Raw genomic sequence first — 14,890 nt, forward strand, 5'->3', positions numbered from 1 at the left:
TTGGTCTCGTCACATATGTGATCTCTGGTCTTTTTAAAACCTATCTATTTTCCCCATTTATTGGAAAAGCAATCTACTTGTTCTTCATCTCTGCTACACAGGTATTCCTTATATATATATATATATATATATATATATATATATATAATATATATATATATATATATATATATTCACCTCTGCCGCACCACTCCCTTACAGTAGGGCCTTCTTCATCAAGCCATCTTTTTGAGATTGTCCCTTTCGCTGCATTTAGCAGGTTTGGAACTATTGAATTTCTATATTGCTTTAGTGATCTATTTGTTCTATGAAATAAGCATGTCCAGGGGTCATCCATAATATTTTCACTGGTGATTTTATCCAAACCAATTTTATTTGGTTTACAACAACAAATACAGAGTAGATGGTGCAGACATATTCTGGATACAAGTGGCTATTGTTGGCCTCATCCATATCCATTTTACATACAAGTTCATTGTATCTAACGTTAAATCGCCATAACAAGAGGTCGAAACTGAAGAAAACAGGAGGAAACGACAGCAGGTAGCTGTTGGCCTTTTTAACACTGAAGCACTTCTTTGGGATATCAGAGAGAAGACCTAAAATAAAAAAAAGGAAGAAATCTGGTAAGCTTGACTGTCCTCCTACAAATAGTAGAGCTTGAGGGGAATGGACACCATGAGGTCAACCCTTCATACTTAGTACGATACCCTTTACTTCCTACTGGTTACGTACACTATCATGTGTCCCTTCTTCTGGGTTTATGGTGATAATTCAGTGTGGGAACATGTAAAGCGGTGGCGGCCCGTCCATTGGGGGGGGGGGGGGGCGCCCCACATCCATGCGTCTGGCCCCCTAATCTACATTCAGGGCGCCGGACGCATGGATTCCAATGGGGGTTTTTTTTTTTTTTTTTTAAGCACGTGATTAGAGCCAGAGGCTCTAATAGGCTTCAAAAAAAGGGTGGGTTCGAGGCGCAGAGCACTGCGCCCTGAGCCCACCCAGTTGTGTGACAATAGCAAACGAATATTCGCTATTGCCACACTGATTCTCTTCCTGGCCAATCAGGAAGCGGGTCCCGATTGGCCAAAAGGAGAAGCCACGCTATTGGCCAAGGAGGAGGGGGGAGGAGACACAGGGGAAGCCACCACCGCTGCCTGCCCAGGGTGAGTGGGCCGGCGACCAGGGGGGTGGGGGATGTTAGGTGTGCGGGCTGGAGCTGGTGTGGTCCGGAGGGGGGGGGGGGAATGGTGTGGTCCTTCTGCCGCCCCACCCCACCCGGCCCATTGAGCACCAGCCGCCACTGGTGTAAAGCCCAATTTATTGAATATGTTATGCGTTTCAAGTGAATCATTGTGCCAGAAGATGCTGTACGTGACAATTCTTCCACGAGATGTGTTTAACGCTGGGGGGGGGGGGGTGAGGCCTACTGAGTGTGAGGTATGGGGGGGGGGGAGAGAGAACAAGAGAGAAGATTAGAAGGAAGAGAAAATAAAAGGGGGGGTTTGGTTTGTGTTCAGAACGTTGAGCAATTCTGTATGCCTGCAGAGTTTGAACCAGAGGTAGTAACATATGAAAGCACTTTAATAAAATTAGTATTCACCAGTGATTTTAATATCAAGTTGTATCCTTAACCAATATTCCCGGATCTTGGGACATTCCCACCACACATGAACCATTGTGCCCAACAATTGACAGCCCAGGCAAAACCTAACTAACGCTAAACCTGCTCTCTGCAACATTCTAACCCTAATTTATGTAACCCTGTAAAGCAAAAATCGCTGTACTCACCTTTTCTACACCCGATCCGGTCCTTTCTCCAGCGACGGAAGCCGTGTCCAGGAGAGGACCGACCAACGGCTGTGAAATTAATGGGAAGTGACGTCACCCATAGACGTACTATGGGGCTTCCCTTGTCAAGTGCCTCTCCTGTACCCACCTCTACGCTGAAGCCGCCACTGACAGCTCAGCGTAGGACCGCATCAGACTCAGAATAGGCAAGTATAGTGATTTTTTGCTTTACAAGTTTAGAGTAGTTTTATAATGTGGCAGAGAGCAGGTTTAGCTTTTAGTTTTTTGCCTGGACTTATCCCTTATATTTCTCAATAGCCACAAAGGATGTAAATCCACTTTTGCGTGAACCAAATGCCTTTGCAAACCCAGATATTACCTTGTAAGCACATCACTGTGTTGTAAGTAGGCCCCTCCCAATACAGGATGCCTGCAGAAAACTACAGGAGGGGGAGGGGACAAGACCAGCCACTCTGCACAAGGAGAGAGCGCAGCAGTGAGCGGTCTTTATTATAGGACGTCTCATACTGGATTACTGCACAGAGCTGGGAGAAATACACAAAGCACACCGAGACTGATAGCTTGAGCCTTGATACTGGCTTTAAGAGGTGGCAAAAAGCTTTCCAATAAAAGTGCTTGAGCTACTCTAGATCACTTTTTAACAGGGTTCTTAAAGGGGTTGGGGGGCCTCGCCCCTGTGCTGGAATAGTTGAATTTGAGGGCAGGGAAGGCATTGTGCTCTAAGAGACCCCCAATATCTCCATAAAGAGGACCTGTCACCTGCCCGTGCTATCACGTGGGCTTGTTAGACCCCTTGTGATGGCAATAAAGTAAAAAATATAAAAAAAAGACATTTGTGTAAAATAATAATTAAAAGAAAAAAAAAAATGAAGCCCACACACCCCATATAAAAAGTGCAACATAAGGCGAGCACATGTATGTAAATGTTAATGGCGCCACATGTGGGGTATTGTCACAAATGTCAGTGAGTTTTTTTTATTTTTTTAGGATCTTTGTTCACAGTCAACTGTAAACTTATGAATGCGTAAATGCATTTAAAGCGTCACCTAGGACCTTCTTTTTTTTGCGGTTCTACGGATGTATGCAATTTTGCTGCTTGACATGTTTGGTATCTATTTACTCAACCCAACCCCAGTCTCTTCTTTCAGAAAATATATAATTTAATGTGTGCAAAAAAAAAAATTAAACAATTGCCCTGGTAAACAAGAGCTTCATCACCATAATTAAAACAGCCATAGATAATGCCATTTTTCTTTCTTGCTACCACGGGTTGCAGGAAAGAAAATCATTTGATTCCCGAAATCAGCACAGGCAGTGTTGATGGGGGAATCCCTCACGTGGAGCTATTGTGTTTTCTTGGTGGGGGTCGCAGAGAGCCGTCCCTTGCCAGGAGAACAAAGTGATTTATTGGTAGCGAATATTGGCACTGGCAATAATCGCATCCTTAAAATCCGGTGTCCCTGCTTAACCGGCTGGGATTCGAACCACCTATGGCCCTAGGGCCGGCATAAATGAGTTGTTAAGACAAATGTTTTTTTATCTTCATGCATTCTATGCATGAAGATAAAAAGCCTACAGTGTGTAGCAGCCTCCTCAGCACACCCTAATATTTACCTGAGCCCCATCTCTATCCAGCGATGTCCATGAGTCACTCGGCGTCCGGGACTCTCGCTCCTGATTGGCTGTGACACAGCCGCTGTGCCATTGGCTCCCGTGGCTGACGATCAACGTCAGCCCATCAGGAGGGGGGCGGGCAAACTGCAGCCCTGTGTCTGAATGGACACATGGAGCTTCTGCTCGGCTCTTGTGTCCCCATAGCAAGCTGCTTGCAGTGGGGGCACTCAACAGGTGGGAGGGGCCAGCAGCAGCAAAGAGGGACCCGAGAAGAGGAGGATCTGGGCTGCTCTGTACAAAACTACTACACAGAGCAGGTAAGTATAACATGTTTGTTGTTTAAAAACAAACAAAAAAAAGACTTTATAATCACTTTAAGGCCCCGTTCACATAGGGGCGACGCTACTTCGCACCGCGACCTCGGAGCGGCCGCTACGGACTTCATAACATTGAAGTCTATGGTGGTCGCCTCCTGGTCGCCCCAAAGAAGCTCCAGACCCTTTTTCTAAGTCGGAGCGACTTGTGTCGCTCCTATTAGAACGGGTCCACAGCTTCCCTATGGGAGGCGACCTACGGCGACCTGTGAGGCGACCAGGTCGCCTCACAGGTCGCCTTAGTGTGAACGGGGGCTAAGCCTTGCTGTGGGTGAAATGTGGTGGGGGCTTTGCTTTGGGTGGGAGTGAGCAGTGTGTTGTCATTGCAGTAAACCTTGGCTGGAGCTGAACTTTGTCTGTGTGCGGCCCATTATTTGGATGCTCTGTTTGAAGTTGGTATAGATGTACTCTCACGTTAAATTTTTTGGCCCACTTTTAAATTATTCAGGGTCTGGGAAATCCTTTAAACACCAATTCTAACTATACTATTACTCTGGTGATCCTCCTGTTTTTTATAGGCAGGTTTTAGTACAGTTCATCTTTTATAGTATAGCTCATCTTCCATAACCGGTCTTATTGTTCCAGATCCAGGCTGCCTCTGGAGAAACTAAGTATGCTGGACCCATGGACTGTGCCAGGCAGTTGTATAGAGAGGCTGGAATCCGAAACATCTACAAGGGGACTGTGCTGACACTCATGAGAGGTAAGATGGGGGGGTCCGCATTGGAGAAACATGGATAATTGCACACTGTAACATTCTGCAAACACAAATGCGCTATTACAGAGCAAAAGATTTATCACCAGTGGTGTATGTGCGTAAAAGACCGCTTCCGACGAGCATAAAAATGCATAGCTATCCGTAGCGTCTCAGGTGATTGTTGCTGCTGTAAATGCCAAAGTACGGCATGTAGGGCGGCACAGTCAGAGATGTATAGTAACGAAGTAGAACTACTTAAGTACTGTACTTAAGTACCGAAATGCGGTATCTGTACTTTCCTAGAGTAGAATTTTTTTCTCCTACTTCTACTTTTACTTCACTACATTTTTTCGATGATTTTGATACTTCTACTCAAGTATTTTTTTTTTGTGCTGCATAGTTACTCGTTACTTTTAAAAAAATTACCACTGCCAGAACAGTAGATGGCAGGTTGCATAAAGCTCAAAAAAATGTGTATAATGTCATTTGTAAATCAGCGCATACGAAAATAAAGGCTGTGTATAATAAAAGCTGCTATACCAAATCTTTCCAATAAAAAGAAAATATGAAACAAACAAATAAATGGTGCTACAGCGCTTAAAGTGCATCAAGAAACTACTAACAAACACAGGTTAATCATTTGAATAAATCATTTGAAATAATAAAAAACAATATGATGTTCAAACGTTTGACTTCTTTCTTTAATAACTACATAACACAGTACTTGTACTTCTACTTTCAGTACTTGAGTAGAATTTTTTTTTCAAAACTACTGGTACTTTTTACTTTTAGTACTTAAGTAGCAAATTTTTTGAAAAAACTACTTGCAATACTTAAGTAAAAAAAATGTTGAATACTTTAGTACTTCTACTTAAGTAACTTTTTCTGTGAGCACTTCCACTTCTACTCAAGTCACTTTTTGATCGAGCACTTGTACTTTTACTCAAGTAGAAATTTCGAGTACTTTATACAAGTCTGGGCACAGTGGTGTAGTGGTTAGCACTTTCACCTAGCAGCAAGAGGGTCGCTGGTTCAAATCCCAACCACGACACTACCTGCCTGGAGTTTGCATGTTCTCCCTGTGCCTGCGTGGAGTTTCCTCCGGGTACTCTGGTTTCCTCCCACACTCCAAAGACCTGCTGGTAGGTTAATTGGATACTGTATATAAAAAAAAAATTGGCCCTACTGTGTATGCATGTGAGTTAGGGACCTTAGATTGTAAGCTCTTTAAAAAAAAAAAAAAGTACGGCATGTATGGACAGACAATGGAAATTCTTCCTCTGATTTTAAGCTGAACCTTCTCACCAGACCCTGAGCACTGGGGAGCAAATAGAGCCATCCATGCTTCAAATAAGGAATCAAATAGGCCGCCGCATACCAATGATGTCACTGTAATCAAGGTTGCACAGATAGGCACAGTAGCAGCCCCTGCCCAAGGCCAACCCTCTAACGCATTTCACCCAGTAGTGCGTATTCATAGATGGCTAAGCCCTATTGGGGAAAACATGTCAAAGGGGCGGTCCTTAGCCACAGTAGCAGTCCCTGTCCAAGGCTGACCACTTTTTACAGGTTTCACCCAATAGGGCTTAGTCGTCCGTTATAAAAAAAAATGGTTAAAATGTTGGTTCTTATGTGGGCGGTCATTAGTCACAGGTGCAGTCCCTACCCAAGGACCACCCCTCTAATGCGTTTCACTCAATAGGGTTTTGTCATAGATGGCCAAGCCCTATTGGGTGAAGCACATTGGGGGTGGGGGGGTGGTCCTTTGCCAGACTAACAGTCCCTACTTAAGGACTAAGGTGCTTCATGCAATAGGGGTTGATTGTCTGAATAAGCCTTATTGGGTGAAGCGCATTAGTGGGGACTGCGACACTGGCTATCTGTGCAATAAACTTTGATTGCAGTGACATCATCGATGTGTTGCTGGCTTTCTTCTTTCCTTTTTTTTTTTTTTCTTTTTATTCGCACTTCCCGCCAGCGCTATAGCCAAAAGACAGCTGCAGCGAGGGTTTAAAATGTAGGGAGGGCATCCATGGACATCCTCACATGCTCGTGCTTTCCGCCGCCCCCTGCGGGGTGCGCTGTGATCACCGAGTCCTTGGGACTCCTTGATCAGACATTGGGGTAAAGGGTCAATCACAGCCCTTTACCATGTAATTAGCTGTCAGCCAATGACAGCTGATCACACGAAGGAAACAGAAGCTGGTTATCTGCTTTTTTTTTTTTTTTTTTTTTTTTTTTTTTTCCCTCACGCTGACCGCATGAGGATAAAATAAAGCTGATTACCGTCTTCTGTAAAAGAGACATCAGTCCCAACATTTGCCCACCAGTGCTGCTAACCAGTGCCATCTATTAGTGCCCATCAGTACTGCTAAACAGTGCCCACCCATGCCACCTATTAGTGCCTCCTGATCAGTGCACATCAACAAAGGAGAAAAACGACCTGTTTGCAAAATTTTGTAACAGACTATGAAAATGTATTTATTTATTTTTTTAAATATCTGTCTTTTTTTGTTTAGCAAAAAGTAAAAAACCCAGTGGTGATTAAATGCCACCAAAAGAAAGCTCTATTTGTGTGAAAAGAAAATGATAAAAATGTCATATGGGTACAATGCTGTATAACCGCATAATTGTCATTCAAAATGTGAGAGCGCTGATGCTGAAAATTGGCCTGGGCAGGAAGGGGGGGGGGGTATAAGTGCCCAGGAAGCAAGTGATTAAACTAACTGTTTATACTGCCCAGAGTGGCTGGAGATGTGCATAGGTGGGGCTATTTCACTAGTGAAGGTGTTTAAATACCCAAAGCCCACCCTGTGAATTAAAACCCTCCTCACCACAAGTCCCAGCCTGCCGTAGCAGCCAGTGCTTTGTGTGATTCATACACTTGCATATATATAAAGGAGGTAAATGTGATCTTAAGGATACCTGTACCTTTTTAATATAATTTTGCATTTGGCCTCCATGTGCTGTCCTATCAACTCCTAGTTCTAATGCAGACCTAAGTTATAGACTAAACACTCTCCCCCTGCCATGGCCTGTCCTTGGCATGCAATGTGTATCTCTGATTTCCTCTTCGTTTCCTGTACTGGTACATTTCAGCTGTTCAGTGCATGTCTACTTCTTGGGCTGCCGCAGTCGGAAGGACGGTGAGAGATGAACTACGGACAGCCTGGGGCGGTGACGTGAAGCTTACTCTGCATCTGAGGTCTGTATTAGGAGGGCTGTTTACAGAAATTGTATTAAAGGTACAGTAAACCTTTAAAGCTCAAAATGACGTGGGTGTTTAAAGCACATGTCAACGCGGAGCCTGCCTTTTAAAAACCACCTATCCTAAATGTGTACTGTACAGGATACAGGCTGAATATTCGTAGATCCTAGGTTATAGGCTGGTGCTTTCAGGTGATTGGACACTGGTAAGCTTTTGAAAACGGGCCTACTGGGCATCCTCCCCTATAACCCTCCCCCACTCTGTGAGTCCTCAGTTTTTTGCTATTGTCCTAAGCTGGTGGCCCTTTTTCCCCCTTACGGAAAAATCGCTCTGAGCACATTCCGCTTTTTACCACCTCCCTTTAGATTGTAAACTCCATGAGCAGAGCCCCCCTATTCCTTTTGTATTGGACTGTATTGTAATTGTACTGTCCCCCTTTATATTGTAAAGTGCGGATTGCATGGTTCCGCAGTATTGCACAGTGCGTTTTTGAAAATTGGTGCTGCATAACTTTTGGTGCAATTTAAGCCCACTGCATCGAGTCGCATAGTGAATCACACAGACGCAGAGAGCGGTCCTGTGCGATTCAAGTGTGAACCGGCCCTAAATCAACTGTTTACTGTCTGCTAATGCAACAAATAGAAGCCATGCAACCTTAGTAAAATCTTGGGAGCCATACCCAGACCCCACACTATGGGAAGGGTTTCTAATGTTGCTTAAGGGAACTGGATCCTGCACAGACGCTCCTCTCGACAAGGCGACCTGTGTAGTTAGCCGCAAGGTGCAATACAGGTCCAAGGCTGTGGTAAATTCCTATGGAACCCAGAGCCTGAAAGGGTCTTTGACCTTTGTAATAGAATTATCCCAAAAATGGCTACCTGACTGCTATCTGGAACAAATGACCGTGAGGCTCCGTAGGTGCATCTGTCAATCAAGTGCGTTGAACCACTCCATGAAGCAGGGAAATAGGCAGCTGAGAGCGTCACAAACACAATAAGCCGTAGACATTACTTTTTTTTTTTTATGTAGATCTGGAGCATGTAAAATGCAGTGGCAACACTACAAAGTCTTGGAAGAGTGAGTGACTGGCAAGATCAACGGGTATTTTCAGCTAAATACAAACTATATAATAAAAAAAACTCATACACTGTTATTACATTTTACATATTTTCTTTTTTTAAGGTTTGTAAACGCTTTAAGTGGAAGTTCACCTTTTACAGAAAATCTGTAAGGTGAACTTCCACTGGAACCCCCCCCCCCCACTCTAGTTCCGCTATACAGGAGTCTCGCCATCACCCGCTGTCAGAGTTGCCGATTCGCCGGTCTGGGGATTTAAAACCCCTGCGGCTTAATCTAATCGTGTACAGATAGGAGACATTCTAATTGGACGGCGCTGACCAATCGGAAGCCGCCTAGCCCGTCCTGTCAGTGCTGAAGAGGAGAGAGAGCCAGGAGGATTTCAAATCCCCAGACTGGTAAAGCGGCATCCCAGTGTCCCACAGCGGGTGATCATGGGACTCCTGTATAATGGGACCGGGGATGGGTAGGGGGTCAAGTGTAAGTTCACCTTACAGATTTTCTGTAAAGGTGAACTTAATCTTTAACAACCCTGTCTTATTAACGTGGAGCTACATACTGTATCTGAGCACCACAAACCAAAAGTGCTTTTTAGTTCATTTTTAATATTCAAAGTAAACTCGCCCATCCATCCATGTCTCCATGCTTTATTTTGTTGACAAATCACTTAGAACCCCTCCCCCCCAGCATTTATGGCCATGGCCATCTTGAGTAAGTGCTCCAAAAGAAATTTGCGATGCTTAGCACCTAACTCCTGCGCTCAGATACAAGGCTCCCAGACCACTCTATCACGGGACTCATACTTGGCATCCTGAATGACTAGGCCTTGCTGCCCTCTACGACCGGGGTGGTCAACGGATTACTGCAAACAAAAAACAAAGGGCGCAACAGCCTAGCGCATTATCCTCAGTAAGGTTTTATTCATTGCAAAATAAAAAAATGTCTACTCACAAACAAATGATGTAAACCAGCATTTCATATACAAATAACGTGTCCATAGTTATAGAGTCCACAGTCTTTGTTGGAACAGCTGCTAACGCGTTTCCAGGCTTCGCCTCTTCATCAGAGCCCTGATGAATAGGCGAAGCTTCAAAACAGGACAAATAGAGTTGGGTGAATTTCCCTAACGGGGGGCACAGACAGCAATATAAACTGAAAGGGACTCTAATTCACCTCTGCTCAAAACCTAACAAAAAGGTTTTGCCTTTAGTTATACTCGCAGAACACAATTGCTAGCAGATGAGCCACTTTGTAAAGCAAGTCATGCTTACTCTGCGTATATGGTAAGACACAATATAGTACAAACACTGAGACGGCCTTCATAGGCTCCCGTGCGGTTCAGGGAGGACTCAGAAGGCTGTGGATGGTGTAAGCTGTAATGCAAAGAGATAAATCTTCCAGCTCTGGAATTCCTCGCCAGGGTTCTTGCATAAGCCACAGAGTGACGTGTATATCGGACTAAAGATTTATTATGCAGCCCTGAAGTGGTCACCACACATTCTTCTTCTTTATTTGTGATGCCGAGACAGAAGTTAGGGGAAATCCAAAGTTTTAAAGTTGCTGTCAGGACAGGAATAGAGGGGAATTTTCTAATAGAGACACTGTTCTGGTGATATGGGACGTAGATGAAAAAGGCGCTGGTGATCTTTTATATTTACTGGAATAAAACTTGTTCAGGGTAGCATGTGTATTAAATATATATTAAAAGTGCTTGTTGGTGAATTATTATAATTGAAGGTAATACGCACAGATGCGAAATGCATTGTGGTTACTGACAAACCCGGAAGCAAAACATACAGGCATTCGTAGCAGAGGCAGGGACGCTCGCCGACCGCCGCACACAGCACAGTGAGAGGAAAACTAAGAGGAAGCTGCAGATCCTCGGATACGATTCCCCACTATTGAAAGATTTTGTGTACTGCCGAATTGCCCAGTGCCAGGAGGGCACAACTAATAGTAAGGGACCAACTGTATACCTTTTTTATTAATTTTCAAATAAAGCATACAATATTTCACTATTGGAGGCTTTTTTTGTTTATCTTTATGCGGACTATATGGTCCATACATGCCTAATGTAGGAGCAGATATCCATCCCAAAAGAGATCGAGGAGAGGTCTGATCCACCCAATTAAAGGGATCACAGGCGTTGGGAGTCATTGTGACTCATTGGAAGCTGGTAAGAGGCCACGTGTGTCACACCCCACCACCTGAAGCACTTTAAGGAACATATTTTTTGCACGAATTACAGAGACACTTGCTATATAATTATTATTTTTTCACTGGAGAGCATGAACTTATTTGCTTATATTTGACGAGTTTTTTTATGCACGCACTATTAAGCACTTTTATTTGTTTGCTGCACGGAATATTATATATTATATATTTATATAATTGATTTGCTTGTTGCATGTACAATATATCTATTTATTTATATATAATTACTTATATATTTATTTATCAATAAGTAACAGAAATATTTTTTTAATTTTGAGTTGTGCACTTTAAAAAATATTTATTACCTTCAATTATAATAATTCACCAACAAGCACTTTTAATATATATTTAATACACATGCTACCCTGAACAAGTTTTATTCCAGTAAATATAAAAGATCACCAGCGCCTTTTTCATCTACGTCCCATATTTTATATTGTTTTTACAATTAAAAGGGCAGCAGGTTCAGACATATCTTTAAAAAGAGCCAGGCGCCTTCCTATAATTTGCTACTGTTCTGGTGATAAATTATCATCATTTTGGGGAGATTTCCCTTCACTTTTTTTTTTTTTTTTTGGAGGCAACAGGGATTTGCTACAAAGGGACACAGATGGGGTTTCAACTGTCTTTACCCTTTTCAAAAGGAGAGCGGTTTTGGCTGTTGAAACGCTCGTTTACACCAGCTTTGGCCTCTGAAGAGTGATCTGCATTTACTCTTGTCTATATTCCCCTTGCACATGTTCCTGGGAACGAGGCTCATAGTGTGTGCTGCAGCCACTACCAGCTTGTTACTGGAAACATCACAGATAAATGCACAAAATCGCCAGCACACTCAAGGATCCTCAAACGTCCTCCAAAGGTTTTTATAAGAGATCGACCGATTATCGGATATATCGAGGGCCGATATGCACTTTCCCCGATATATCGGAATCGGCCTTTGATTTACCGATATTGCCAATATTTTGGGAAAGTGCTTGTACTGTGGCTAGAGGCATCACCCCGGTACCGGTGTCCATAGCTGACGGTCGGCTGTCTTGTAATGACAACCAATGCGGCTGAGAAGCCGCTCGGCTGTCATTCCAAGGAGCGGCAGGGGACGTCTCCCCCCCTCCCGCCGCCTTCTGCAGCTCGCCCGGATTTCCCTTCCCACCGGGAGACCTGGGCATCCTACCTTCACCGCCGCCGTCTGACCCGGGTCTCCGATTCTTTGAATTTGGCGCCGCGTACCCGGAAGTGATGTCATGACATGACATCACTTCCGGGTACTGGCGGCGCCGAATTAAAAAAACTTACAGCATTCAAAACAGCCAAACTTGGCATTTTTTTTAATGCTTTTAAGTGCAGAGGAGGGATTTGGGGTCTTTTAGACCCCCAGATCCCTCCACCACAGTACCTGTAGAGATTAAAATAGAAATAAATTTTTTTTTTTCAATGTCCCAAAATATCGGCCGATACCGATATCCGATGACCAAAATATCGGTATCGGCGGTAAATAAAAAACGAAATTGGTCAATCACTAGTTTTTATTGCAGAAATATCACATCACAGGAGCAAGTGCAACGTTTCGGAGCAGGACCCCTTCGTCAGGCATATGATGATGTGATGAAGGGGTCCTACGAGGCTCCAAAACGTTGAACTTGCTCTTGTGATGTAATCTTTCTGCAATAAAAACCTTGTGACGACATTTGAGGATCTTTGGTGTGCTGGCGAAAAATGTGCATTGGTCTGCTGCATTCACATCCAGTGCAAAGAAAAATAAACTGCACTAACAAAAAATAAAAAAAGCCGCTAGCACATACAACTGACAAAAAAGTTGATAAATGTAAAAATATAGTGCAGCACTAAGTGCCTGTTCACACTACCGCGACGCTACTTCCCGGGGCGACCTCCGAGATCGCGGTGCGAGCAGCGCGCCGCGACCTCGGAGCGGCCGCCACGGACTTCATAACATTGAAGTCTATGGCAGTCGCCTCCTGGTCGCCCCAAAGAAGCTGCGGACCCTTTTTCTAGGTCGGAGCGACTTATGTCGCTCCTATTAGAACGGGTCCGCAGCTTCCCTATGGGAGGCGACCTGTGAGGCGACCAGGTCGCCTCACAGGTCGCCCTAGTGTGAACCGAGGCTAAAAACAGGAAATTAACCAGAAAGTCCACTGAAGATAAACAAATGTTGAAGAATAATATATAGATGTAAATCGTAGAAAGTCCCATATGTAAAGGTGAAATTAATATCCACAGTGATGTATGTGGTCGCAGTGGTAGCCAGATCCCAACACCATCAAAAGGAATAAAATATGCGCTCACCGGATGCTGTGGACCCAAATTACCATATAGTAAGTAGGTCACATAGGGCTCATATAATAAATCCTATGTTCCTCCGACTGATGCAGTAACCGCGGGTGCTCGGATAGGTACAATGTCCCATAAAATTAAGGAAGGATGGAACTCTAAATCAACAATATAAAAAAAAAAACATAGACCAAGGGAGGCAAACATAGTGTAAGTCCGCAAATAATCACTTTAATAAATAAACGGAGATGCACTTACAAAAGTCCAGTGGTACAGGCAAAAGAAATGAACAAAGCAATGCAGGCTGTCTATAATGCAATCCTGCATTCACATCGCTCTTCAGGGAACATTTAATAGGCAGTGAGGAGCAGTGCCATCTTAAGAGCATTAAAGGGCCCCGGGCAATGCAGTGCACTGGGGCCCCCGCCTATACAATCACCCACGAGAATAAAAATGCAAATTATGGATAAGGCGATATTTATTGGTACAGCAGTGCCAGGCTAATGACTGCTCCCAAGTTCGGTGGCTGGGTTCGGTGAACACACACACGGACGGGAGTCAGACTCGACTGTCCTGGGTGCGCCTGTTTCCGTGGAGGCGGACAGGCATTCCTGCAGTTGTGGGCTCCCCCTCCACGGCCCAAGGGGCCTGACAGCAGCACAGGGCCAACAGGCACTTGCCACCTGCTAAGTTCGGGGGCGGAATGCACATGGAAATCGGGACTAATGCTTGGCTGGGTCCTGGGTTTAGTAACACTTTAACTTGCAGGGAGAAGACTTGTTTTTGCTTTCTTAACCACTTCTGGACCAGAAGGATTTGCCCCCTTAATGACCAGGCCATATTTTGCAATTCGGCACTGTGTTACTCTAACGGACAATTGTGCGGTCGTGCGACGCTGTACCTAAATAATATTAATGTCCTTTTTTCCCACAAATAGAGATTTATTTTGGTGGTATTTGATCCCCTCGGCAATTTTTTTTTTTTTTTTTTTTTTGGCTATAAACAAAAAAAGAGCAACAATTCTGAAAAAAACAATATTTTTCACATTCTGCTGTATAACATTCCCAAAAAAAAAAATGTAAAAATCAAAAATTTTTAACATTTTAGGTCAATTTGTTTTCTGCTACATATTTTTGGTAAAAACAAATCGCAATAAGCGTATTTTGATTGGTTTGTGCAAAAGTTATCGCGTCTACTAACTACAGGAAAGATTTATGTCATTTTTATTTGTTTTTGTTGTTTTTTTAACTAGTAATGGCGATCTGCGATTTTATTATTTTTTTTTTTTTGGTACTGCGACATTGCGGCGGACAGATCGGACCCCTGACTGACATTTATGACACTTTTGGGGGGACCAGTGACATTACTACAGCAGTCAGTGCTAAAAATATGCACTGTTACTGTACTAATGACACTGGCAGGGAAGGGGTTAACAGTGTGGGTGATCAAGGGGTTAAATGTCTACCTAGGGGCGCGTTTCTAACTGTGGGGGGGCGTGGCTTGTGAAATGATCATAAAGACCTGTGATCCTATATAGAAGGATCACAGGCGCCCTGTGATCATTCCAGAGAGAAGAACGGTCAGCTGGGTTTTACAACAGCTGACCGT

General features: G+C 43.8%; 1 protein-coding gene across 1 annotated transcript in view; it reads left to right on the top strand.

The window, feature by feature from the left end:
* Nucleotides 1-14,890, top strand: part of SLC25A20 (solute carrier family 25 member 20) — an 85,449-nt gene that overhangs the window by 41,090 nt on the left and 29,469 nt on the right. The window contains exon 5 of the mRNA XM_082266594.1: nt 4,386-4,503. Within this exon, the coding sequence (XP_082122720.1) occupies nt 4,386-4,503 (118 nt within the window). The remainder of the gene's footprint in view (nt 1-4,385; nt 4,504-14,890) is intronic.

This window comes from Pelophylax lessonae, assembly GCF_965119305.1.
Source record: "Pelophylax lessonae genome assembly, chromosome: 8".
Taxonomy (NCBI): Eukaryota; Metazoa; Chordata; class Amphibia; order Anura; family Ranidae; genus Pelophylax; species Pelophylax lessonae.